General features: G+C 47.4%; 3 protein-coding genes across 10 annotated transcripts; 1 reads left to right on the top strand and 2 right to left on the bottom strand.

Moving 5' to 3' along the window:
- Positions 1-38: 38 nt before the first annotated feature.
- On the bottom strand, positions 39-12,540 carry ZDHHC16 (zDHHC palmitoyltransferase 16). Of its 8 annotated transcripts, none has more exons than XM_084749457.1 (12): positions 12,348-12,539; positions 11,020-11,121; positions 7,238-7,484; positions 6,872-7,066; positions 6,643-6,731; positions 6,077-6,105; positions 5,222-5,355; positions 5,056-5,103; positions 4,231-4,316; positions 2,708-2,831; positions 2,375-2,445; positions 39-586 (listed from the first exon to the last, which is right to left on the bottom strand). In XM_084749457.1, the coding sequence occupies exons 3-12, from the start codon at positions 7,478-7,480 to the stop codon at positions 472-474; spliced, it is 1,134 nt and encodes a 377-aa protein (XP_084605583.1). In that variant the 5' UTR covers positions 7,481-7,484; positions 11,020-11,121; positions 12,348-12,539; the 3' UTR covers positions 39-471. The 8 variants fall into 8 exon arrangements, with proteins under 8 accessions (XP_084605583.1, XP_084605582.1, XP_084605580.1 ...); XM_084749456.1 differs by having other exon boundaries at positions 7,238-7,532; XM_084749454.1 differs by having other exon boundaries at positions 10,976-11,121.
- Positions 3,518-4,222, bottom strand: LOC311579240 (small ribosomal subunit protein uS14-like). Its single transcript, XM_084749604.1, has one exon. The coding sequence runs from the start codon at positions 3,788-3,790 to the stop codon at positions 3,620-3,622; it is 171 nt and encodes a 56-aa protein (XP_084605730.1). The 5' UTR covers positions 3,791-4,222; the 3' UTR covers positions 3,518-3,619.
- A 58-nt stretch (positions 12,541-12,598) lies between the features above and the next one.
- EXOSC1 (exosome component 1) lies at positions 12,599-23,458 on the top strand. Its single transcript, XM_084749530.1, has 8 exons — positions 12,599-12,746; positions 12,834-12,949; positions 15,075-15,149; positions 19,033-19,121; positions 20,455-20,488; positions 21,165-21,215; positions 21,625-21,709; positions 22,423-23,458. The coding sequence occupies exons 1-8, from the start codon at positions 12,716-12,718 to the stop codon at positions 22,527-22,529; spliced, it is 588 nt and encodes a 195-aa protein (XP_084605656.1). The 5' UTR covers positions 12,599-12,715; the 3' UTR covers positions 22,530-23,458.
- The last annotated feature ends 881 nt before the right edge of the window (positions 23,459-24,339 follow it).

The following is a 24,339-nucleotide window of genomic DNA, read 5'->3' on the forward strand; positions in this document are numbered from 1 at the left end:
CCTTCTTGATCCTGACTTCCCCCATCACCAAGGCAGAGTTATCTTTACAAATCAAATGCCTTTATTTTTGCTCCTTCCATAGCATGTGAGAAATGGCAGTGACCTTGGCAATAGGCTCAGAGTCTTTGTCCCATTAGAAGCCGGAATTTCAACATACCTGATGAATCTTTTCCAAAAGTGAAAGAGATGGTGTCCAGCCCCAGCGCTGTGACCTAAAGGATGTCAGGGTCAGCACTGGACAAGGTAGCTAGTTGCCTGACCCCTAGTCTGGGGCTAAAACTGATTTGCCTGAGTAAAGAGACATCAGTCCTGGGGGTTCTCCACGTGTCTTGTTTTGAGTTGGCCAGAAGATTCTTCTTCATTGTCCCTGTGCGGACCTAATGGCTCATTATGGTCATGGATTCCAAGAAAAGCTGCCCTTGGAAGCTCTCGAGAGACACAATAAGCATCCAACAGTGTTCGCATCATGGCTCACACAGCCATCACAGAGGCTGAGTGAGCAGTCACCCAGGGAGGAGGATCCCAGCTCATACCATTCCCATGGGGTAGGTGACTAGAAGGTAACAGCACCCGAGTCAGCCAATGCCTGTGAGGAATGACAAAAAATTCTGTTTAGTTCTGAGTTCTTGGTTGTCCTTCCTGCAGCAAGCATACAATAGTCTTTCAAAGACTATGTGATTCTAATCTCTATCTGACACTGTCTGAGAACTGTACCCTCTGGGGCTCTGAAGGCATCTTGAGCGCTCTCTTTTTATATATAAGAAAGTTTTAATTACATTTACGCATACAACAAAAGCATGTGGGTGGGGGGCTCAACAGTTTGCATATACTCCTGTAGGCTTCTCAATTCAAGTCACTTATTTTTGTTTCAAGTTAGAGTGTCCTGTATAACCCAGGTTGGCCTTGAATTACTGACCCTACTGCCCTGGTCTTCTGAGTACTGGAATTACAGCTGTGGCACTAGAAACACAGTGGTAGGTGGGAATGCAATGAGGACACGGCAAAGCAAAAAGTGCTTAGATTCATCTGCTTGTTGCCCTTTCAGTAACTGTCAGGGGTGGCATGGGTTGAGGGGAGGCAAAGCCATAAACTCTTGATCTTCTGCCTGTGACTTCCAGGTGCTGGAATTACAGATGTGCACAATGGGGCCTAGCCTACTCATTTGCCATTTGAAAAGCAGTTTGCTCTTACCTCTTAGAATGACTAGAGCTAGCCTCACATAACTGCTGTAGGACTTCTGTCATGTGTATATTACCTCTGTCTCTCACATTGTTTGCTTGAACTCAGCTTCCATACAGCTTAAAGAGGGTTGGTGACTAATCCATCCTACCTACATGGCCTGTCTTAAGAACTGCTTTCTCAGTACTCTTCTGTAGTCTTGCTGAACCACATCTCTTACACCACAGTGTTAACGACTGGAGAGATGGCTTAGCAGTTAGGAGTGGTTGGTGCAGCTGAGCATAGTGGCACAAGCCTTTAATCCCAGTATTGGGGAGTTAGAGGGAGGCGGATCTCTGAGAGAGTTGGAGGCCAGCCTGGTCTTCAAAGCGGGTCCAGGACACAGAGAAACCCTGTCTCAAAAAACAAAACAAGGGCTGGAGAGATGGCTCAGTGGTTTAGAGCACTGTCTGCTCTTCCAAAGGTCCTGAGTTCAATTCCCAGCAGCCACATGGTGGCTCACAACCATCTGTACTGGAATCTGATGCCTCCTTCTGGCCTGCAGGTGTACCTGCAGATAAGATCAATCATATATATAAAATAAATAAATCTTAAAAAAAAAATAAAAAACAACAACAAAAAAAAAACCAAAACAAAAAGAAGTGAACAGAAAGTACTTGCTGGTCCTGCAGAAGACAGGGACCCACATGACAGCTTATAACCATCTACAATTCCAGTTCCAAGGGATCCACCCAGTGCCCCCTCCTGACCTCCTCAGGCACCAGGCATACACATGATGTATACAAATGTATGTGTGCAAAATACTCACAAATACCTTCCCCCCCCCATAAAAAAAACAGGGTTTCTCTGTGTAGCCCTGGCTATCCATGGACTCTCTTTGTAGACCAGGCTGGCCAGAGATCTGCCTACCTCTGCCTCCCTAGGTGCTAGGATTAAAGGTGTGGGTCACCACACCCAGCCCACAAATATCTTCTTAAATTGAAAACAAAAGTTTTAACCTCAGGCCCCAATGGGTCAAATAAAACAGTGGTGGTGGTCTAAAGTCTATAACAAAAAGCTGGTCACATGTGGCTGCTCCTAAGGAGGAAACTTAACTCTAAACTTCTCTACCACATTCCCTGCTCCTGTGGGTAGGTCATTTTCTCTGTCATGGGAGTTTGGGTCTGCTGCACAGCACTGCTCTCTCTTACTTTACCTTCCTGTGTCCACACCTAGGAACACCTTCCAGTTGTCCAAGCAGCCGTAGTTATAAGGATTCCTAAATACCTAGAGATAAGAAAAATACATTTCTACAAATCTCTTCCATTCATCTCCTCATCTTAGACATGAGGATACAGCTCCTGTAAGCTTCTTAAGACACCTGCCGGCTGGTTGTGGTAATGCATGCCTTTGCCCCCAACACTCATGCAGAAGGACTACATAACAAATAAAACTGGACCCTTGTCCAGTCTGCCCTGACCATGGCCTGTTTATTAGATGTAGGATAAGTTACCCACCTGCTCACCCAAGTCCCCTCTTTCCCACTCACTCTGCCCTTGGCCTGTAACCGGCGTCTCTCCTTCTTGTTGATATGCCTTTCAATGCTAGTCTCACCACGACTGATGAGAACGGCATGCCATATGGTGAGGGCACCCAGGGCCAATGCCACAGAACTAGGAAAAGAGGCCGAAATGGATAGAAATTAGAAGCTGATAGACAGTGGGGAATCAAAACAAAAAACAAACAAAAAGCCAGGTGTGGCGGCGCACGCCTTTAATCTCAGCACTCAGGAGGCAGAGGCAGACAGATCTTTGTGAGTTCAAGGCCACCCTGGTCTACAAGGTGAGTCTAGGACAGCCAAGGCTACACAGAGAAACCCTGTCTCGAAAAACCAAAATAAATAAATAAATAGATGTTGAAGGGAAGATGGGGAAATAAGTCTACTACTGAGGAAAGTGTCACTTTTCCTACAATGCCCACGCTTGGAAGGTAGTGAAGGATCATACAAGCATGACGGGCAGGACTGGGCTGGCAGAATTCATATTCCAACTCTGCAACAACTAGCTGTACATTGCAGAACAAACCCCTTTACTTCCTCTAAGTTTCCAATTTCCCTTCTCAGTAAATGGGGAGTCACCTACCTTTTGGTTAAGAAGTAATAAAGCAAAAGCTTAGCTTAGCTTAGCACATAACTGACATGATCATATTATTGGTGCTTAATAACCAGCAATGCCATATCCTTGCTGTTCTCTGCCCCAACATAGTGAAGAGAAGCCCCGTTTGCAGCCTCAGTTAGAGAAGGACAATGGCAATGACTCAGAATATCTGAGTCCTCCCTGAGGGTGGGCACCTACAACAATTTTTTTTTTTGAAGGTCTTCACTTTTTTATTCTTTATGTACAAAGGCTAGCATGATCCGTTTCACTGGGCAGACAGTCTTGAATAATCCACTCAAGGTCACTTAGTCCAACTTAATGAAGCCTATGTCCTTCGAGTACTGACAGAAACACTGAACGCACATGTTGAGCCCGTATTTCCGGATCAGACCGTGGCGGTTAGAGCAAGCGTGGCAGGAGCAAGAACCCTGGCCGAGCTTCCGTGCGTGACTCCAGTAGAGCTGCTGGGGACCCATCTTGCCTTCAGACAGCCAAAGAGGAAAAAAGGCCTACAACAATTTTTTTTTTGTTTTGTTTTTCAAGACAGGGTTTCTCTGTGTAGTCTTGGGTGTCAAAGACTCACTTTGTAGACCAGGCTGGCCTCGAACTCACAGCAGTCCGCCTGCCTCTGCCTCCCAAGTGCTGGGATTAAAGGCATGCGCCACCACGCCCAGCAACAATTTTCTTAATGCTACCCTCCTTTAAAACGATCAAAACTGGGGCTGGAGAGATGGCTCAGCAGTTAAAAGTACTGGCTGTTCTTCTAGAGCCCTGAGTTCATTCCCAGCAACTACATGGTGGCTCACAACCATCTTTAATGGGATCCAATCCCCTCTTCTGGTGTATGTGAATACAGACCACTCATATACAAAAAAAAATTTTTTAAAACCCGTCAAAACAGAGTTAAATAAAATACCTGCACAGGAACCAGAGGTAGACAAGACTCTTGTGAGTTATCCTTTCTCGGAAGGAGAAGGCAGGTGGTGGAGTCTGGTGGTAAGTCTACAAAAAGAAAACAGCAAAGCCTGGCTCCCGTGCTCTGTCAGTCTCCAGCAACTGCCCCCAGAGCCCCAAGCACCTAAAGGCAGGAATATAAAACCAGGCAGATAAAAATGGGGATTAAAGCCACAGAGGAAATCAGACCAGCAGCCAGATGGGGGGGACCAAACCCAGTGGTACCATCACGTGGACAGACAATGGGTGGATAGCAAAGCACAAAAGGAACTGACTCTGAGCTTGTAGGTTGACAGCAGTAATGGGACTCCAGGGAAGCCACACCAGTCTCTAGCCAGCCACATCTTCACTGTGTGGCTACATCCACAAGAGAGCGCTATACCTGGCACTGACTAATGGGGGAGGACTGTGAAAAGGCTACAGGAGTACAGTATACAAGTCCAAGATGTGCACAAAATAAGGGGTTACTAAAAGGAATAGGAACAGGGAGGGGAAATGATCGGAAGCTGCCAGACCAGCATGGTATCTGTCCCCTGGAACCCCATTACACAGACTAACATAGACCCCTTGCTGCTCAGGCCATCATGAGGGCAGAGTCCAGGCTTAGCCCAAAGAAGCTACTAAAAGCTTCCATGCCAGAGACTTCCAGCAAGCCCTCACACCCTCGGGAAGTGCTGGCCTGGTCTGGCAGGCAGCCTGTCTAACTAAAGCAGCAGACCCAGTGACCTAAGTAACTCTTAACCCCCAGGCCTGAGCAGCAGGAGGCAGTGGGGTGGAGACTGCCCACCTGGTTGGCAATTGCCTGCAGTTTGTTCTTGTCAAGCTGTTTCATTTTCTAAGAGGATGAAAATAGTGCTGGTTATACTCAGGCTTCTAAGACAGGGCGCTACCAACCCATTCCTTGGGGAAAGGTTTCCACTCTGTTGTTACTCTGCTCCTATTCACGGGCTCACCTCGATGGCAGCATAAGCCTCCCGGAAAAGGTCCCAACTTCCATAGCTACAGTAGACACAGCCCAGAGTCATGAAAAAGCAGAAAGAGAAGAAGTAGCGGTGGTTATAGTGGCCCACACAGTTGTTTAACCAGGCTGGTGGAGGGATGATTAAGGACAAGATCAAATGTACTTAGGGGCGGCTAAGCACCTACAGCACAGCCTTAGTTCAACACCACCCAAGCACAAAGGCGAGGAAACAGGGCAGTTTCCCAAGGTTAAGGTAAAAAGTATCTAAGCTTTTCAGAGCTTTCAGATGCCACCAGGAAATCTTTCTTGTTTGGCTGGTTTTTGAGACAGGGTTTCTCTGTGCAGCCTTGGCTGTCCCGGACTCACTCTGTAGACCAGGCTGGCCTCCAACTCAGAGATCTACCTGCCTCCATCTCCCTGAGTGTTGGGATTACAGGCGTGCGGCCCCCCTGCCCTCCATGCACAGCTGCCAGCAGAAAATCTTAACCACCTGCAAATATTCAACCTAACTTAGGTTCACCACCCATCTGTATGCAAAGACAAAACAGGACCCACAGTTCATCTGGCGCCTCCAGCTACAGAAGCCCAAACACTTGGCTTCTCCACAAAAGGCCTGCCAGAAAATTCCCTTCTCCTACAAGATCCATTTTAGAAAGTCTGTAAACATTCTGTTTCTCTCCCCCCAAAAGATGCCAAGCCCCCCATAGGACCTCTTCTACTAACTTCTCAGGAACCAGAATTCACTGGAGAATAACGCTAGTTAGACAGCCTGGAACGTGTGATGTGAACCCTTGCAGTGCTCTGAGGGTAAAGCTGAGGGTCTCAGGGTAAAGACAGAAAAGGATACGGCAGTGATGGTCCATCTTCAGCACACACCTGTGAGGGAGGGACACAGGCTGTTATGGTGGCCAAGGAGCTTGAGATGTCAGTGACAATCCTTTCCTACTAGGACCAGGCTCCTGCTGAGGTGGAAAGGGCACAGACTTCAAAGACAGCCAGGCCTTCCTTCAAACCCAGTTCTGTTGTTTATTGGCTAGGTGACAAGGAAACATCTTGTCACCTCAGTTTGTACAGGTAACAAAAATGCCTCACTCATAGGATCCTATTGAAGACTAGGTGTGAGCAAACGGGAAGCACAGAACCTAGTTTGTTTTGGGGTTTGGAGACAGTTTCTCTATGTAGCCTTGGCTGTCCTGGCTTGCCCTTTGTGGACCAGGCTGCCCTCAAACTCAAAAAGTTCCACCTGCCTTTGCCTCCTGAGTGCTGGGATTAAAGGTGTGTGCCACTATTCCCAGCCATGCCTGATCTTAATAGGTACTTTGATACCCAATTAACTAACTCCAGGGCCAGGTTTTGCCCTAGGGTTACAGCAAAAGGGCCTTGAATGAGGTTCACAGCAAAGCCAGGACCTACCTATTACAGATGCTGCAGTGATGTGTTCGTGCTGGCTTAGGGTAAATGCACTTCTTACAGATGGAGACGGTAGCAATGTCATTCCTGCCCTGTGCAAATTGAGAACATTTGACCATTGTAGGGGCACAAGACTTATGCTTCTAAAGATTCCAAGCCACTCCCCCTCCCATTCATAGGCTGGCTACCATAGTGTGCAACTCTGCTCCTCCCATTCCCCTGTGGGTCCCACCTGGGGTGGGTATCCAGGAGGAGTGGTGATGGCCTGGTAGTAATGGAAGACGATGAGGATCAGATTCCAGTGACTATAGAAGAAATGCCAGCAGAGCCGTGGTACTGAGTAGGTTCGGAGGATGAGAGGCAGGACACACAGATAAGCAATGGCCACAATGGACCCAGTCAGCACGATCACCAGCACCACAAACACCTGCCAACACCAGTGAGGTCAAGAAGAACCATGAGAGAGCTATACCCATCAAGACTCAGGAACTTCCTGGCCATGGTAGGTTGGCTCCAAAGCTTAGTGTGAGTCCATCAGAAACACCCTCTTCCCCCAAAGCATCCCCTTTTCTTGGGCTCCCTGGGCATCATCACTTACCACTCCGAACCAGCGGATCACGTTGTCTACCAGCCAGTAGATAGGCTCAAAGGCCGCATCCACAGCAGTGTCACTGCCCCCAAAGGAGTTGTAGAGCAGGGAGCGCAGGCAAACCTTGCCATAACGCCAGCGCTGTACCAGGCCACGGAGCAGAGGTGGGCAGCGACGCCTGTAGCCCAGGAGCAGAAGGAGACGTAGGCAGAGGCGGGCTGGGCCCAACAGCAGACTCCGCTGGCCCCGCATGGCTCTTAAGAGAGAATACTAATATAAGCATCCAGTCTGGGCCTGTCCTACCCTATCAGTGAGAAAGGTCAAAGCATCAGTTTAGAGGACTTCTCAATTAAGCCAGTTATTGGCTGTGAAAAAAAAAATTTTTTTTACTTTTCTATACACTTGCCAGGGTCACTGTTCCAACTATATTACTGAGGTAGGGACCGACGGTTCTGAGCCTATAAAAGTATTTACATTATACTGCATGATTATGCAGCAGATCCTAGGTAACCTACACCTGAAGGGCTATAGTGGAGGGAGAAACAGCTCAAGGTCGGAGGCGTTCTCTGTGTAGCACACATGGAGGACAGAGGAAGACTCCAGCTATCTCCTCCCCAGTCACTCTCCACACACTACATTTTTTTTTTCTGGTTTTTTTGAGACAGGGTTTCTCTGTATAGCAGTCTGGGCTGTCCTGGACTCACTCTGTAGACCAGGCTGGCCTCAAACTCACAGTGATCCACCTCTGCCTCCTGAGTGCTGGGATTAAAGGCAAGCACCACCTGGCCTCCACATACTTCTTTTAAATTTATTTTTATTTTATGGATGCTTTCCCGAATGTGTGTACCTAGTGTCCAGAGGCATGAGGAGGCTGTCTGATTGCATGGAGCTTTAGTTACAGATGGCTGAGTCTTCCCCAGCACTTGGGAGGCAGAGGCAGGCAGGTCTCAAGTTCAAGACTAACCTGGTCTACAGGTCCAGGACTACACAGTGAAACACTATCTCAAAAAACCAAAGTAATAACTAATAATATTAAAGAACAGCAAGTATTCCTAACTGCTTCTCTCAGCTCCCCACCACACCCTAAACTGAAACTCACTAGTTCAGCTAAACAAGCTCCAGGAATCCACCTGTCTCTGCCTCACCAGCACTAGGATTACAGACATGCTTCTCTTTTTACATGAGTTCTGTGTGATCCAACTTAGGTCATCATGCCTGTGGCATGGACTTTCCCAGCTGAGGCATCTCCTCAGCTCCCTGAAGGGTTTTTTGGAGGTATCTGTCTACAAAGACCAGAGCGAAGCTTAACCAACATAAATAAGGCTGCTGCTATGTCTGACTGTGTCACTGAGGCAGGGGGTTGCCAGGATGTAGCACGCAGGATCCTGTAACCAGAACTCTCCTGGTCCTATCCAGGTGTTCCCACTCTAGTGGGCTGAGGTTACAGGCCAGCCAGATGACATGTCTCTTTGTTCCCTGTCAGGACAGTCAGCCACCACTTGGATGACAGAAGATACTTTGTCTCCAGTTCCATTTCCAGCCCTGAGCCAGGGATATAACAGCCAAGGTAACTTCAGGCATTCAGAGGATGAGACCAGCAGTGGGAGGGACCAGTTCCAGGTCTTCTGGGTTTGAGTGCCAGCTCCGTGACTGACACCTCAAGCTTCGCAGGCACCCTCCTGGCTCTCTGCACTCTCCGCAGCTGCTCTTAATGTGCCCCCGGCTCTGCATTCTCACTGCCCAGGCAGTGAACACAGGTATGAAATAGACGCCAACAGACTTTCCATGATAGTCTCAGTAGCTGCATAAAGATAATCTACTTTAACAATGGACAGGGAATACTGCTTTGTCCTCAGCAACCCCACTGACTTATTTAACAGGCAGCTCATAACCCAGCAGAAACTGGAGGCGGTTACTCTGCTGTGGAGATGGGTTTCAGCTCAGTAACTGGAGTAATGCACTCTCCTTGCACCCTGGCTCATCACCACAAAAGGCTTTTCAAAGAAAATCGTTAATTATCTCCTTCCACAAGCTTAGAAACACAAGTGAAAAAACAAACAAACAAACAAACAAATGCCTACAAGAAAATTGAAGCTTAACAGGGAAGAGGCCAAAGCACCAGGGGAGAAACTAGCCTTTCCCATCACTTCCTATAAAGCTGAAAGAATTCACAGAAAATGTAGAAAAGAAAGCCTGAAGCTGGGCGGTGGTGGCACATGCCTTTAATCTCAGCATGGAGGAGGCAGAAGCCAGTCTGACCTACAGAGAGTCCTAGTGTACTCAGAGCTACACAGAGAAACCCAGTCTCAAAAGAAAAGAACCAGAAACATCGTGCTTAACCATCACTTAAGTGGACTGCTATTACTCAGATTCATGATTCACTGCACACTCCCCCAGAGCACTGCCTCACTGCACACTCCCCCACAGCACTGCCTCACTGCACACTCCCCCACAGCACTGCCTCACTGCACACTCCCCCACAGCACCGCCTCACTGCACACTCCCCCACAGCACTGTGCCACAGCACACTCCCCCACAGCACTGCCTCACTGCACACTCCCCCACAGCACTGCCTCACTGCACACTCCCCCACAGCACTGCCTCACTGCACACTCCCCCACAGCACTGCCTCACTGCACACTCCCCCACAGCACTGCCTCACTGCACACTCCCCCACAGCACTGTGCACTGCACACTCCCCCACAGCACTGTGCACTGCACACTCCCCCACAGCACTGTGCACTGCACACTCCCCCACAGCACTGTGCCACTGCACACTCCCCCACAGCACTGTGCCACTGCACACTCCCCCACAGCACTGTGCACTGCACACTCCCCCACAGCACTGTGCCACTGCACACTCCCCCACAGCACTGTGCCACTGCACACTCCCCCACAGCACTGTGCCACTGCACACTCCCCCACAGCACTGTGCCACTGCACACTCCCCCCACAGCACTGTGCACTGCACACTCCCCCACAGCACTGTGCCACTGCACACTCCCCCACAGCACTGTGCCACTGCACACTCCCCCACAGCACTACGCCCCTGCACAGCTGTGTGGCCAAGGATGATTTGACCTTCTGATTCTCTCGCCTCCAGGTGTACACACCATCATGCTCAGTTTTTAGGATTTTTAATTATTATTTTAGACAGGGTCTCATACTATGTAGCTGACTATCCTGGAACTCACTCTGTAGACCAGCCTCAAACTGACAGAAACCCACCTTTTTTTTACCTCATTAAAAGCATGCACCATGCCCACCTGCGGCCCCCACCCCCAGGGTTTCTCTTTGTTGCTTTGGCTGTCCTGGACTCGATTTGTAGACCAGACCAGGCTGGCCTTGAACTCACCAATTCTCATCTATTTATACCCGATTTAGGGTTCAAGTCTTTACCTAAACAGTCTTATAACTTTCTCTAAATCTTAAATTTTTTATACATACTAATGTCTATGTGTACATGCAAACATATCGCATATATACACATACACACACAGGCATATGGCCCAGGTTTAAATCAAATGCTTTTTTGTTGTTGTTGTTGTTTTGTTTGTTTTCAAGATAGGGTTTCTATGTGTAGCCTTGACTGTCCTGGTCTTGCTTTGTAGACCAGGCTGGCCTCGAACTCACAGCAATCTCCCTGCCTCTGCCTCCCAAGTGCTGGAATTAAAGGCATGTGCCACCACCACCTGGCCACTTATTTTTTTTTTTTTAATCAAAGGCTTTTTATACCCAGCATAATACCTGGCTCATAGAAGTATTCAATAAAAACTTGTTGAATGAATGACCTGGAGAGACACAGGACTGGAAAGGCTGGCAGCTCTACAGAAGCCAGCAAGGACACGCTCGCTGATGTGATAACACCAAAGGATTTGCTGCTCTCATTCTTTCTAATGAACAAAGAAATAGACCATTATTAAAATACGATAATTCAGAGGGCAAAGCAAACTAGAAATCAAACATGTAAAACTGAAAGCTTGTAGGTGCTGATGAAATTTGAATGAACCAAGCAGCAGACCAGGCCCATCTCCTCACTTTACCTGCTAGGATAAGAGGATAATGACGAGGCTAGGACACGATGTATTGTCCATGGGCCAAGAGTGAAACAGAGGTTTTACCTCGGGGAAATAAAGAAAAAGCAACTATTTTAAATCTAAGTGCGGCAAGAGGATGATGTGAGTGAACAGAGGAGTACTAAGCAAACACGGTTCCTCCAAACCCTGAGGAACGCCATCCCTCAGTAGTGCCCACAGGCCATGTGGCCATCTGCCAGCAGATTAAAGATTAAAGCACCAGCACTTCCGTACATCACCATCTGTACCTCAGAGAAGCCTGACAGGCAGGGGCGGAGGAGGAGATAGGAATAAATTCCAAAGCCAACGGATGAAAACGAGATCAAAGTCATGGGAAATTTCATCTGGACAAAAATGCTGCTCCTGTGACCTTTGCCACCTCAAGCTGATGTCAGACATCAGTAAGCACAATATTCAGCCTGGCGTGGTGGCAAACGCCGGTGATCCCAGCACTCGGGCGGCAGTGGCAGGTGGATCTCTGTGAATGTGAGGCCAGCCTGGACTACAAAGTGAGTCCAGGACAGCCTGGACTACACAGAGAAACCCTGTCTCGAAAAAAAAAAAGAGAAAGCATAATATTCAATTTATGAAGGCTTCTTTCCCGGCTAACGTGCTAAAATCAAAGGAAGAAAAAAAAAGGAGTGGTAATATTAAAATCGAGTTGCTCATTCACATGTAAGGAGCTTACACTCTCGAGTATCTGCCTGCAAGAGAAGAAACTGTCAGTTTACAAAACCAGAAAAAAATGTTGTGTCTCCAAGAGCAGCGGGTCCAACTATGATGGGCTCGGGTCAAAAAATAGGATTAGGTTTGGGATGTCTCGAATTATCTTGAGACTGGACAAGCCAAACCTTGTCTCTGGGTCTGAGTCTTTAAACCCGTGAAATGGATAAGTTGGGGTTGCAGGTTGAGGCTAAGGGTGCGCTCGGACTCAGAAGGGCGCAGCCACGCAGGACAGGGCGTGGAGAGACCAGGAACTTGAACTTAAAGGCCTGGACACCCGGGACTCTGGTGGGAAGCAAGCACCGCACCTTCGCCCTTACCTGCTTCATGATAGTTTTTCAATCAGCTAGATTCAGCCCAGTCGCCAGGTCCGCCGCTTACTGCCTCCGGCTCCAGCTCTGGACCCGGGCCGGGTAGAAATCAGCACGACCCACCATGGCCCACAGCCAGTGGCCCGGGACCCGCCGCCTGCCCATCATTACCCAGCTGCGCAGGCGCGAGTTCCGGAGCCTGCAAAGACACGCCCAGAGCTCTGGGCCGGGGAAGCCTGGGAAATGTAGTCGGGCCTCACTATTACCCTGCGCGGTTAAAGGCGCCAATTGATGCACATGTTACTGCGAGGCTACACCTTTAGCTGACCAATGACAACTCGACTTCGTCCTCATCCGGGTTTTGGACAGTGGCAAGCATGGCACCACCTGTGAGATACTGTATTCCCGGTAAGTGAGCGGTCTCGGCACGCAGTCCCAGGCTGCATGGCAACCAGCTTCTGGGAGCCCATGGCTGAAGCGACCTTTCTTCTGCAGGCGAACGTCTGTGTAACTTGGAAGAAGGCAGCCCCGGCAGCGGCACCTACACCCGGCACGGCTACATCTTTTCGTCGCTGGCAGGCTGCCTGACGAAGACCAGCGATAATGGCGCGGTAAAGCAAGCGGCTACCTAGCGCGCGTTCTCTTCCAGGCTGCCGTTGAGTGCTGGTCCTTCCTTGGGCACAGGCACTGCGGACGCGTCTTTGGTTCCTGAGCAGTAGACGCTTTGGTCTCTTGGTTTCCCAGCTCTGACCCCTGCGCTGTGCTAAAGCACACCCGCTGCACACCAGTGAGGTTAATCTGGATTGGATGTGTGCATGTTCTCATAGAAGGAAGTGGGGGGAATGCATGCAAATTCAGAGTATCCCAGCCAGCAGAGAGCTTCCTCCCGTCGTGCGTCTCTACTGCCTCTCTACCTTCATGTGGCTCTACTGTCCCACCTCATTGACACCAGTGTAGTAATACTGGCGATTTTCAGTGTCCTAGTGCTCTAAGCCCTCCGGCCTATGCACGTGCCTCTATCTGGAACACACTCCTGCCCAGCCCCTTTCGTTAATCGGCTTTTTTTTTTTTTTTTTAACCAGAGAAGACCTTCTGGACCCGCTGATTGAGAAAGCGAGGTTTTGGTGGGAGTGGGATTGTCATGCCCAAGAATCTTCCTCCCAAGCACTCATGTAAATTTGTTACCTCTTGATTACATTTACCCCACTAGATTCTTGCCCAACTAGACGTTTAGGTGTAGCCATGCATGGTGGTGGTACACAACTGCCTTCCCAGGTACTAAAAGTCATAGATAAAGCAGTGATTGACCTGCGTTAGACAATTAAAGATTAAGAATTAAGGGGCGTTGGAGGGATGGCTCAGAGGTCAAGGGCACTGACTGCTCCTCCAGAGGTCCTGAGGTCAATTCCCAGCAACCATATGGTGGCTCACAACCATCCAGAATGTGATCCGATGCCCTCTTCTGTCCTGCAGATATACATGCAGACAGAGCACTGTATTCATAATAATAAATAAATCTTTTTTTAAAAGTAATAATTAAAACCTTAGCCTAGTCTGGGCTTGTGACTGGCAGTACAGTGCTTTCTTAGAATGCCAAGCTTGGGACCACAGGTTCAATTTCCAGCACTGCTTGAAAAAATTAAAAAGAGTCAAAACTTGTAAGACCTGGCTAACCCTAAACTTTCTGCTTTGGGTTCAGCTTATTTGTAAAAAGAGAAAAAAAAAAATAGGTCGCAGTCAATTGGTTTTGGAAATAAACTCAGCTTGTCTGTTTCATCACTATTATAGATCTCTCTTGAGCACTTTCATGTGCCCTGCGCAGTGCAGCCCTGATTGACTGCTGGGGATAGAGTCATGAGCCAAGTAACTTTTGCTATGGAGGAGGCAGGCACAAACCATGACATATGCACAGGTGTGTGTGTGTTCAGAAGAATTGTGCAGTACAATGAGAACATGTGGCGGGCTTTATGTCTGTTATTCTAGATAGCAGTGGAGGTGGAGGAGTGGAAAGAATTCGGCTCTGACGTTAAGAATGGGTTAAGCAGACAGTTTGAAACAGGAACAATCTAGGAAGTTGGGACAACAAAGCAAGAGAGGTCCTGCCTTCTTGCTCGAAGATGATATACCAATTGCCACTGGGGTAAAACAAGAATTGCTATTCTATAGCATTTAATTGTAAATTCTACCTTATGCAGTATTTTTTTTTAAAGCAGTATATCTTCGAAGGAGTCAAGATCTTCATAATTATAAGCAATATGATTGTATGCCAAGAAACTCCAAGAGAACCTTTAAAAACTTAGAACTAATCAGAAATATTCATATTAAGCTGGGCGTGGTGGTGCACACCCTAATCCCAGCACTCAGGAGGCAGAGGAGGTGGATCACTGAGTTCGAGGCCAGCCTGGTCTACAAAGTGAGTCTAGGACAGCCAAGGCTATACAGAGAAACCCTGTCTCAAAGAAAACCAAAAAAAAAGAAGAAGAAGAAAGAAAAGAAATGTTCATATTAAATCTGGCAGCCTAATTCTAATGGCCTCTTGTTCACTTTATTTGCTGAAATTTTTTTTTCCAATTTCATAAAATCACTAGTGTCCTCTGCTATAAGCAATAAATGAACCTACAGTATGCGCTTGTGACCCCTAACGGTTTGAAGACAATCCTGTATTCTTCTCAAACCTCAGCTGTCTTGGCCCAAGGCTTCCTTAGCCACTTCACTGACTTTATGTTCTCTCCACAGCTTCCCGTGGTGTCTGTGATGAGAGAGACAGAGTCCCAGCTTCTTCCAGATGTGGGAGCTGTGGTCACCTGTAAGGTGAGCTGGCCCTAATCTTGTGCTTAAGAGTCTACAACTGCTGCGTTCTGCTACTTGATACAGTAGTCACTAGCTGTATGGGGCTGTTTAAGTTTATTAAGTGTTAAAAGGTCATTTTCAGGGATAGGTATGGTGGCTTATGCCTTTAACCCCAGCACTCAGGAGGCAGAGGCAGGAGGATATGCAAGGCCAACCTGGTCTACAGAGTGAGTTCCAGGACAGCCAGGACTGCATAGAGAAACCCTGACTCAAAAAAAAAAAAAAGAAGAAGAAGAAGAAGAAGAAAGAAAACTTCTCTTCAGCCAGGCTGAAATATAGATATGATGCATATCTATAATCTCAGTATTTGGGAAATTGAACAGTTCAAGACCAGTGTGGGCTACAGAGTGAGACCCTGACCCCCACAACCCCAACACTATCCACAGCTTAAGTACTCAGTAGCAAATTGTGGTTAGTGACTGCCATGTTGGCTGGCACATGGCTTTTGTTTGGGGTTGTGTGAGGATGTGATGGAACCCCTGAACTACATCCTCAGCTGGAGGAAATGAGTTTTGGTTTGGTTTGGTCTTTCATGTCATCTTATGCGTGTTGGTGCTTTGTCTGTATTCTGTGCGTCCCCGGTGCCGCCGAGGCTAGGAAGGACTGTTGCACCCCTTGGGGCTTGAGTACAGATTATTATAAACTGCCATGTGGATGCTGGCTCTTGAAACCAAGTCCTGTGGAAGGAGCAGCCAGTGCTCTTAACTGCTGAGCCAGCCTCATAAAAATGACATTTCTGTCAACCCGGAATGTTTTCCTGCCAGGGTGTAGCAGCACACACACACCTCTGATGTTGCTTGAGAGGCAGAGGATCTCAAAGCGAAGCTGGGCTTCATGGTGACACTCTGACCCAAAGAAGAGGTAGAGGGAAACAGACACTTTGGCTTGTGCCTTTGCTACTAGCACTCGAGAGAAAGAAGATCTCTGTGAGTTCAAGGCCAGCCTGGCTTACAAATTAAGTGGCAATACAGGCAGGGCTACATAGTAACACCATGTCTTAAAACAAATGAAGAGCCTGGCTTTGTGGTGCATGCCTTTAATCCCAGTACTCGGGAGGCAGAGGCAGGAGGATCTCTGTGAATTCCAGGACAGCCAGGACTATTACACAGAAATCCTGTCTCCAAAAAAAAAGAAGAAGAGAAGGGGGAGGAGAGATGTGCGTCGGTCATAGCCTCTCAGATGCCTTTCCAAGGGAGCCTGCTGACCCATGAGCGTGTGGATCCAGGAGAAAACCAGCTCCACAGAGTTGCCTGGTTAGTTTTGATCCACTTACTACATACTAGAGTCACCTGCAAAGAAGGAACCTCAGCTGAGGAACCACAGCCATCAGCTCAGCCTGTCTGTGGCGCATTTTCTTGATTGATGATCGATGTGGCAGGGCCCAGACCATTGTGGGTGGTGGCACAACTAGGAAGGTGGTCTTGGGTTGTATAAGAAAGCAGGCTGGGCAAGCCATTAAGCCAGTACGCAGCACCCCTCCATGGCCTCTCCTTCAGTTCCTGACTCCAGCTTCCTGCCTGAAGTTTCTTCTACCTTGACTTTTCCTAGTAGAGGACTGTTCTGTAAGCCAGTTCCTCCCCAAATTGCTTTTGGTCTTGGTGTATTTACACCAAGTATTTACACAGTAACTGGAGCAGACCTCCACACATGCTGTGGGGTGCGAACCTGCGCTCACTGCCCCCAGCACACACTTAGGATGATGTTGGTGATGGTGATGATGATGATGATGATGATGATAGAGAGTTCCTAAAAAGTGAGAAAGAAAGGCTTGCCCTATTGGTTTTGTTTAAAGAAAGTTGCACTGTATTATGTTGGTCTAAAATTTTCCAGGCTCAATATAGATAATTCAGACATCTAGTTTTTGCCCGGCTTGTACCTAACTTGGTAGATTGTTTACTTACCATGCATGAGCCACAGGGCTCTCGACGTGTAGGCACTACATAAATTGACGTGCTGTTGTACACCTATAATTGCAGTGCTCAGGAGGCAGAGGCAAGGGGATCAAAAGTTCAGCCCCATCCTCTCCTATGTACTGAGTTTGAAGCCAGCCTAGGCTCTATCATCTCAAAAGATTCATTATTCTTCTCTCTGAGCTGTTCTGCTTATGTCTGGGAAAGGGTGTCCTCTTTTCCCTTGAGGAAGTTTTATTCTGTAGTCCCGGGTGCCATGGAGCTCACTGTGTAGCCCTGGGCTGGCCTCAGACTTGGCGAGGCAATCAGTCCTCTACCTCCAAAATGCTAGGATGACAGGTACGTAGCACCGTGCCTGGTGTTATGAAATGCTGGGCTAAGAATCTGCCGATAGACTAGTCCAGTGTTCTGCCACCTGAGTTCCACCCTCAGCCCCAGAGGATTGGAGAGAAGGTGCAAACTAACGTTAGATGTGCTGTGTGCCTATAATGTCCGGGGTGTTATTCCGTACTCATCCCCATCCTCAACAAGTTCTATTTCTATCCATTGATCATACCCCCTGCCTGGGTCCTATGGAGCCCAGGTGGCCTCAGACCTACAGTGTAACCGAGGATGATTATTATGTACTGAGCCTCTTGTGTCCGCCTCACACATTCCTGTCCCCACACCTCACACAGCTTCATTCCTCTCTCTTTATAAACTATTACAGGGGGAAAGAGTGTGTTTTGAAACTGTCACAATGAGCTGGGAAGAGGCAGGCGGATCATTGTGAGTTCGAGGCTAGCCTAGTCTACAAAGTGAGTCTGGGATGGCCAAGGCTACACAGAGAGACCCTGTCTCAGAAAAAACAAAAAAATAACAACAAAACCTGAAACTATCACAATGACCTCAACTTCAGGAATTAGCTGAAATGTCGATTGAATTCCACCTAGACTAATTTCTTAACAAGAACTGTTAAGTGCCTAGATTTGTTACCGTACACTGTATTTTTATGTAAGGCTTAGTGAGCTTTTTTGTTGTTAATATTGAGCCAGGCAGTGGTGGTCCATGCCCTTAGATCCCAGCACTTGGGAGGCAGAGTCAGGGGGATCTCCAGGTTCAGGGGCTACACAGAAAAAACCTTGTCTCGGAGGGGAAAAAATTGAGACAGCATCATCTCGCTGAGTTGTTGAAGCTTGCCCCAGACTTGCTGTGTAGACCAAGTTGGTTTCGATCTTGAGACCTTCCTGTTTCAGCCTCTGTTGTGGTTAGAATTGTCTTATAGACATTCACCACCACACCTAATGTTATTTAGGTTTGAGTAGTTTTAAAAGTCAATACTCTATATTCTCCTTGGATTTCCGGAACAGCACTATCAGGTAGCCACTGTGGCTTCCAGCCCACAGACACGGCTTAGACATGGCTGGATAGATGGATCCAGGTTTAGAGCATTTGCTGCCTCTCCAGAGAGCCTGCTTTCCGTTCCCAGCATCCACTCTGAGCAGCTCAGCTGCCTATGACCCCGTTTCCTGGCATGGATACAACACCTCTAGCCTCCATGGGCACCTGCACTCAGGTGCACAGACACACATACGCATGTAAATTTTGACATGAACTAAAGGGCTGGAGAGATGGCTTAGTAGCTAAGAGCATTTGCTGCTCTTGGAGAGGGCCTGGGTTCAGATTCTAGCACCTACATGGTAGTTCACAACCATCAACCGTCTGTGTAACTCCAGTTCCGGGAGATCCAAGCCCCTCTTCTGACCTTTGTGGACACCAGGCACATGTGTGGTATACATACATACATGCAGGCAAAGCACTTATCACACAAGATCGAATAAATCTAAACACAACCGAACAAAACCCCTTAAGTCTGTGTAGTAGAGTTACCCTGGTTTGCTGCAGAGCGAGCAGTGGCTGGTGCTCTGAACCTTATCCTTCCTCTCTGTTCCTAGGTCTCTAGCATCAATTCACGTTTTGCCAAAGTCCACATCCTGTATGTGGGATCCACACCACTTAAAAACGCTTTTCGAGGAACTATCCGGTAAGAGGTATTCTTGAGTTCACGCTTGCCTCAGCACCAGGAGTGAGACAGGAGTAGTGGGAAGACTGAAATCTGTCAAGCAATTACAGTCCCTTCTCCTGCCTGCTTTCCACTCTCCTTAGTGCTTTACTTCTTGCCCCAGAGCTATGAGGAAAGGAAAATGTTAATGATAAAAGAGGCTTTTTAAATAAAGGTGGGGGTGGGGCTGTCAGGGGGTGGGGGCCAGCTGGTGGTCTATATCTCAGTTGATGGAGAAGCTCTAGATTTGACCCTCCAATGCTTGCAGCCACAGCACTTAGAGATGGAGGCAGGTGCATGAGAAGTTCAAGGCCAGCCTGGGCTACTTGAGACCCTGTATCAGTAAGGACTGAGGGAAGCTGTAAACCAGCAGTGTCGGGATGAGCCAAACAAGCAGAGGCTCATCGGAAGGCCTTTTATGTTCTTCACTTCTTCCCATATTTTTATTACTGCTGTGTATGTGTATGTACCTCAGCACTCATGTGAAGGCCAGGACAACCTTCCAGAGTCAGCTCTCTCTCCACCTTGACGTTGGTTCCAGAGAGGTCACCAACATGCATCTCTAGCCCCTGAGCCATCCTCCCAGCCTACCTTTGTATTCTTTGTTTTATGTTTTTGTTTGTTTAAGACAGCATCCTGCTATTGAGTCCTGGCTGGCCTTGAACTTAGTCATTTGCCTGCCTCTACCTCCCATGTGCACTCGGACGTACATCTTACTCTTTATATTGATTGAACCCAAAGGTTGTAAGAAGAATTTTGTGGAGGGGCTGGAGAGATAGCTAAGCAGTTAAGAGCACCTGTTGCTCTTGTAGAGGACCTGGGTTCAATTCCCAGCACCCACATAGTAACTTCAGTTCCAGGGGACCAAACACATACACGGACACAGGCAAAAACACTCATACGCATAAAGTAAAATAAATCTTTTTTTAAAAAAGTAATAGCAAAAATTTGTGGGAGAAATAGATTGTTTTGTGGCTTCTTTGAAGAGAAATGATTGTGCAATTATTGTAGGCTAGATGGTTGGTGGGCTTTTCTTGATTTGTTTTGTTTGGACAAAAGTCCTATAGTCAGTCTGTCCTTAAATTCCATATGTAGCCAAGAATAGCCTTGAATTTCTGATAAGCTTTTCCATTGTCAAGAGTTATAAATACTATTGTTCTATATTGTCTATAAAGGCTAAATGTTTATCATCCATGCTGAAGATGGCCCTCCATCCTTGTAGCAGCTAGGAACCCAATATGGCCTGTTTTATTTGTTTACTATTCTTTCCTTCTCACGGATAACTAATTTTACTTTTTCTTTTTTCTTTTTATAGCAAGGAAGATATCCGAGCAACTGAAAAAGACAAGGTTGATGATTAGTGGTGGTTTTGTAGGGTGTTTCTATGACTTTAGAAATCTTGATTTAGGCCAGGTGTGGTGACGCATGCCTTTAATCCCAGCACTCAGGAGGCAGAGGCAGGCGGATTGCTGTGAGTTTGAGGCCAACTTGGTCTACAAAGGGAGTCCAGGACAGCCAAGGCTACACAGAGAAACCCTGTCTCAAAAAACAAACAAACAAAAAAGAAACCAAAATTCTCACCACACCAGATGTCAGTCTGACCTCAACACAAATACGCATCCTCATGCGTGAGTATATGTGCTCCACCCCCACAAAGTTTATTGCTTTGAGGTGGGATCTTGCTGATTTGCCCAGGCTAGCCTCAGACTTGACTTTCCCTCCTCTGCCTCCCCTGTGCTGTTCACAGGCACGTGACCACATGCTCTTGGCCTTTGGAAGCTCATTTATTCATTACTCCTCACACTCTGGAGTCTTCTCAGCCCAGTTACACTTCCTTTTGTCAGATCTCTGATCAAGTTCCTAAATTCAAATTCTTTTATTGACATAATACAGGAACAATAAACATTTGAATTGATATAATAATGACCCCCACCCCCTGGGATTAGAAAGTAGCCTGGGTCTTCTGGGTGGCTTAATGATGTCAAGTAGATCGAATCTATACCTTTACCCGTTTGGTTTTTGCAGGTTGAAATTTACAAGAGTTTCCGTCCAGGTGACATAGTATTGGCCAAAGTTGTATCCTTCTTGGTTTGGGTTGGGTTGGGTTTTTGAGAGATTCTCTGTGTATACATGGTTGTTCTGGAACTCACTCTGTAGACCAGGCTGGCCTCAAACTCAGAGATCCACCTGCCTCTGTCTCCTGAGTGCTGGAATTAAATGCATGTGTCACCACTGTCTGGCCAAAGTTGTATTCTTTGGCCAGATTTCTGGTTCTCTGACAAAAGAAGAAATGGAACCAAGCATAATGACACATCATGTTATCCCAGCACTTGGGAGCTGAAGGCAGGAGGATCAGGAGTTCGAGACTGGCCTGGGATACATAAAGCCTCGTGTCAGAAAAACAAGATGTATAAAAAGGGGGTGAAGTGGCAGAAGCAACGTCACTTTAAGTCTCTCGTTTCCCTTCACTGGACGGTGTGACTAGATCTCCCTAGGTGATGCGCAGTCCAATTACCTGCTGACCACTGCTGAAAACGAGTTAGGAGTAGTGGTGGCCCACAGTGAATCCGGTAAGTTGTTCTTGCTCCCGAGTCTGTTTCCCTGAGAAGCAATAGGGATACATGTACTTACATGTAGTATAGGAAATAATATTTTTTTAATATTTATTTATTTATTACATACAGTGTTCTGCCTCCTTATACACCTATACATCAGAAGAGGGCATCAGATCTCATTATAGATGGTTGTGAGCCACCATGTGGTTGCTGGGAATTGAACTCAGGACCCCTGGAAAAACAGACAATGCTCTTAACCGCTGAGCCATCTCTCCAGCCCAGGAAATAATATTTTGATCAACTGTGTGTGCCACATTCTGTGGTGGATCCCCTACAATTGTAACACCTGGTCCTAAGGATGTAGCTCAATGGTAGAGCACTTCCTTAGCGTCCACGAGGCTCTAGGTCTAGTCCCCAGCATCTTCCCCATTAAAAAAAAGAAAAAAGATAATATCATCTGGTGACGTGGTTGTGTGTCGTGCCATCTGTGAGAACACGCTGGTTTTGTCCAGTGTCAGAAGTCATCTCTCAGAGCACGTACTCAGTATGGAATGGGTTAATGTCCCATATGTCATGGAGTAAATAAGGTTTCCTTCTCCTTTAGTGCTGGGGTGACACTGTGCTCTTTCACATGCTAAGCAAGCCACGGCCTGTCTAGCTGAAAAGGACCTCAGCAGGGTGTCTGGAGTTCAGGCCTCCCACATTACCCTTTGTCTTCATCCTTCCAGGTGTGCAGATGGTCCCCATCAGCTGGTGTGAGATGCAGTGCCCTAAGACCCACACGAAAGAATTCCGAAAAGTGGCCAGAGTGCAGCCTGAGTTCTTACAGACCTAAGCACGCTGTCCCGAAGGGCGGAACTACTTCCAAAAGCGCACATAGGAAGAGAACATCAAGATCCATGTCTTTACTGAGGTGCTAGCAACCACCTCTTGGAAAATGTGCCAGAAATACATTCATCTCGTAGTGAACACCCAAGGCTCCTGCATCTGAGACAGGAAGAAAATGTACACTAACTGAAACAAAATTCTTAGGAAAAGATGGATTTTTATCCCCTGGGCTCATGAATCAATCTCATTTAAAGGCATTTAGCAAACAAAATCATGTAATATTGGAAATACCGTGTGCCTTTATGAATATGTATATATGTATTTTGCAATGACTGGAAATTTTTTTGGTAATGGTATGGTTTTCTTATTTCTGTGTGTGTGTGTGTTTTCATGAGACTGGGCCTAGCTTTTTCGTGGATGCTTGGAATTTGAACTCGGGTGCCCATGGTTGGGTAGCAGTTACCCTTACCTGTTCAGCCCTCTCCTCAGCTCCTGAGCTCACTGTTTAGAAGGTAGACTTGCAGCCACCTTTCTTTCTCAGTACTGGGATTTAATTGTCTTCTGTTGTCTGTAGCAGTGAGAAGAATCTAAGCAGTGTCGTGGCTTTTGGATCAGGGGTTTGCTCGCCTAGTGGCATTCATTAACTCAACCAGCCCTGATCACCAATTTCATTGTGTGTGCGTGAGTGCATACGTGCATGTGTGTTGCCTCTGGAGGCCAAAGAAGGCACTGAATCCCTAACTGGATTTCCAAGTGGTTGTGAGCTCCATGTTCTTTGTCACTGAGCCATCTCTCCAGCCACTGATCTCACCCACTTCTCTGTTTTGGTTTTTTGAGACAATGTCTGACTACACTGTAGACGAGGCTGGCCTCAGTCTCCCCAGGCATCTACCTGCCTCTGCTTCCCAAGTGCTGGGATTAAAGACATGCACCACCGTGCTCTGCCTCCAGTCTCTTCAAGTCCCAAGTGCTTCGTCCACTGGATCAAGCACTTCATATAAACCCCTAATATTATGTTGTTTAGTGAAAACTCTCGGGCCTATGGGTGATTCAAATAGCACCTGAGTGGTTTGGTAAACAGTGTTACTGTGTCAGAGTAGGTATCCCAGGAACTGCTAACTCTGAATTGGCTGAAGACACAGAAGGCTACCATCTGAGATGGGCAAGGAAGGACTTGGTGACAAGACCAAAAGCAATTGTAAAGATAGTAGGTAAGTTTGAAGTGAAGGCCCTCCAAGCAGAGGACACCCTAGCACATGCGTGTGTTTGGGGAGGAGGGACGGATCGCTGTGAACTAACACAGGGACTGCTGCACAGGGGCATGCAAGAACATGTAAGTTAAATTTTTTTTAAAATATTATTTAGCTGGGCAAGGTGGTACACGCCTGTAATCCCACCCAGGCAGAGGCAGGCAGATCACTGAGTTCAAGGCCAGTCTCCACAAAGTGAGTCCAGGACATCAAAAGGCTACCCAAAGAAACCCTGCTTTGTTTTACAATGGCCAATTTTTTTTAAAATTTGTATGTGCACAAGTTTGTGCCATATAGCACATGACACAGCATGTGTATATATAGAGGTCAAAGGACTATCTTGTGGAGTCTGCTTTCTCTGGCTTCCAGAATTCAAACTCAGACCACAGCAAACACCTCCATCTGCTGAGCCACCCCACTGGCCCCCACCTTGTTTGAGGTACAGTCTTTTTGCTGTTTCTGCTCCATTGTGGGCTTAGGCTAGCTAGCCCATGAGCTGCCAGGCAGTCCCCACTGTAGGAGTGCTGGCATTGCAGACAGATGCTACTGCATCCAGCTTTTTACATG

Source organism: Acomys minous (genome assembly GCF_964271855.1).
Source record: "Acomys minous genome assembly, chromosome: 2".
NCBI classification, from domain to species: domain Eukaryota; kingdom Metazoa; phylum Chordata; class Mammalia; order Rodentia; family Muridae; genus Acomys; species Acomys minous.

What these genes read in the sequence shown, in the direction of transcription:
- LOC311579240 (XM_084749604.1), bottom strand. Translation starts at nt 3,790, where the DNA reads ATGGGTCCCCAGCAGCTCTACTGGAGTCACGCACGGAAGCTCGGCCAG.
- ZDHHC16 (XM_084749458.1), bottom strand. Translation starts at nt 7,480, where the DNA reads ATGCGGGGCCAGCGGAGTCTGCTGTTGGGCCCAGCCCGCCTCTGCCTA. An exon ending in CACTGCAGCATCTGTAATAG is followed by an intron (nt 6,106 to 6,642) that starts GTAGGTCCTGGC and finishes CCTCCCTCACAG; the next exon opens with GTGTGTGCTGAAGATGGACC. An exon ending in TGCAGGCAATTGCCAACCAG is followed by an intron (nt 4,317 to 5,055) that starts GTGGGCAGTCTC and finishes TTCTTTTTGTAG; the next exon opens with ACTTACCACCAGACTCCACC.
- EXOSC1 (XM_084749530.1), top strand. Translation starts at nt 12,716, where the DNA reads ATGGCACCACCTGTGAGATACTGTATTCCCG. An exon ending in GAGCAACTGAAAAAGACAAG is followed by an intron (nt 20,489 to 21,164) that starts GTTGATGATTAG and finishes TGGTTTTTGCAG; the next exon opens with GTTGAAATTTACAAGAGTTT. An exon ending in GGTGGCCCACAGTGAATCCG is followed by an intron (nt 21,710 to 22,422) that starts GTAAGTTGTTCT and finishes TCATCCTTCCAG; the next exon opens with GTGTGCAGATGGTCCCCATC.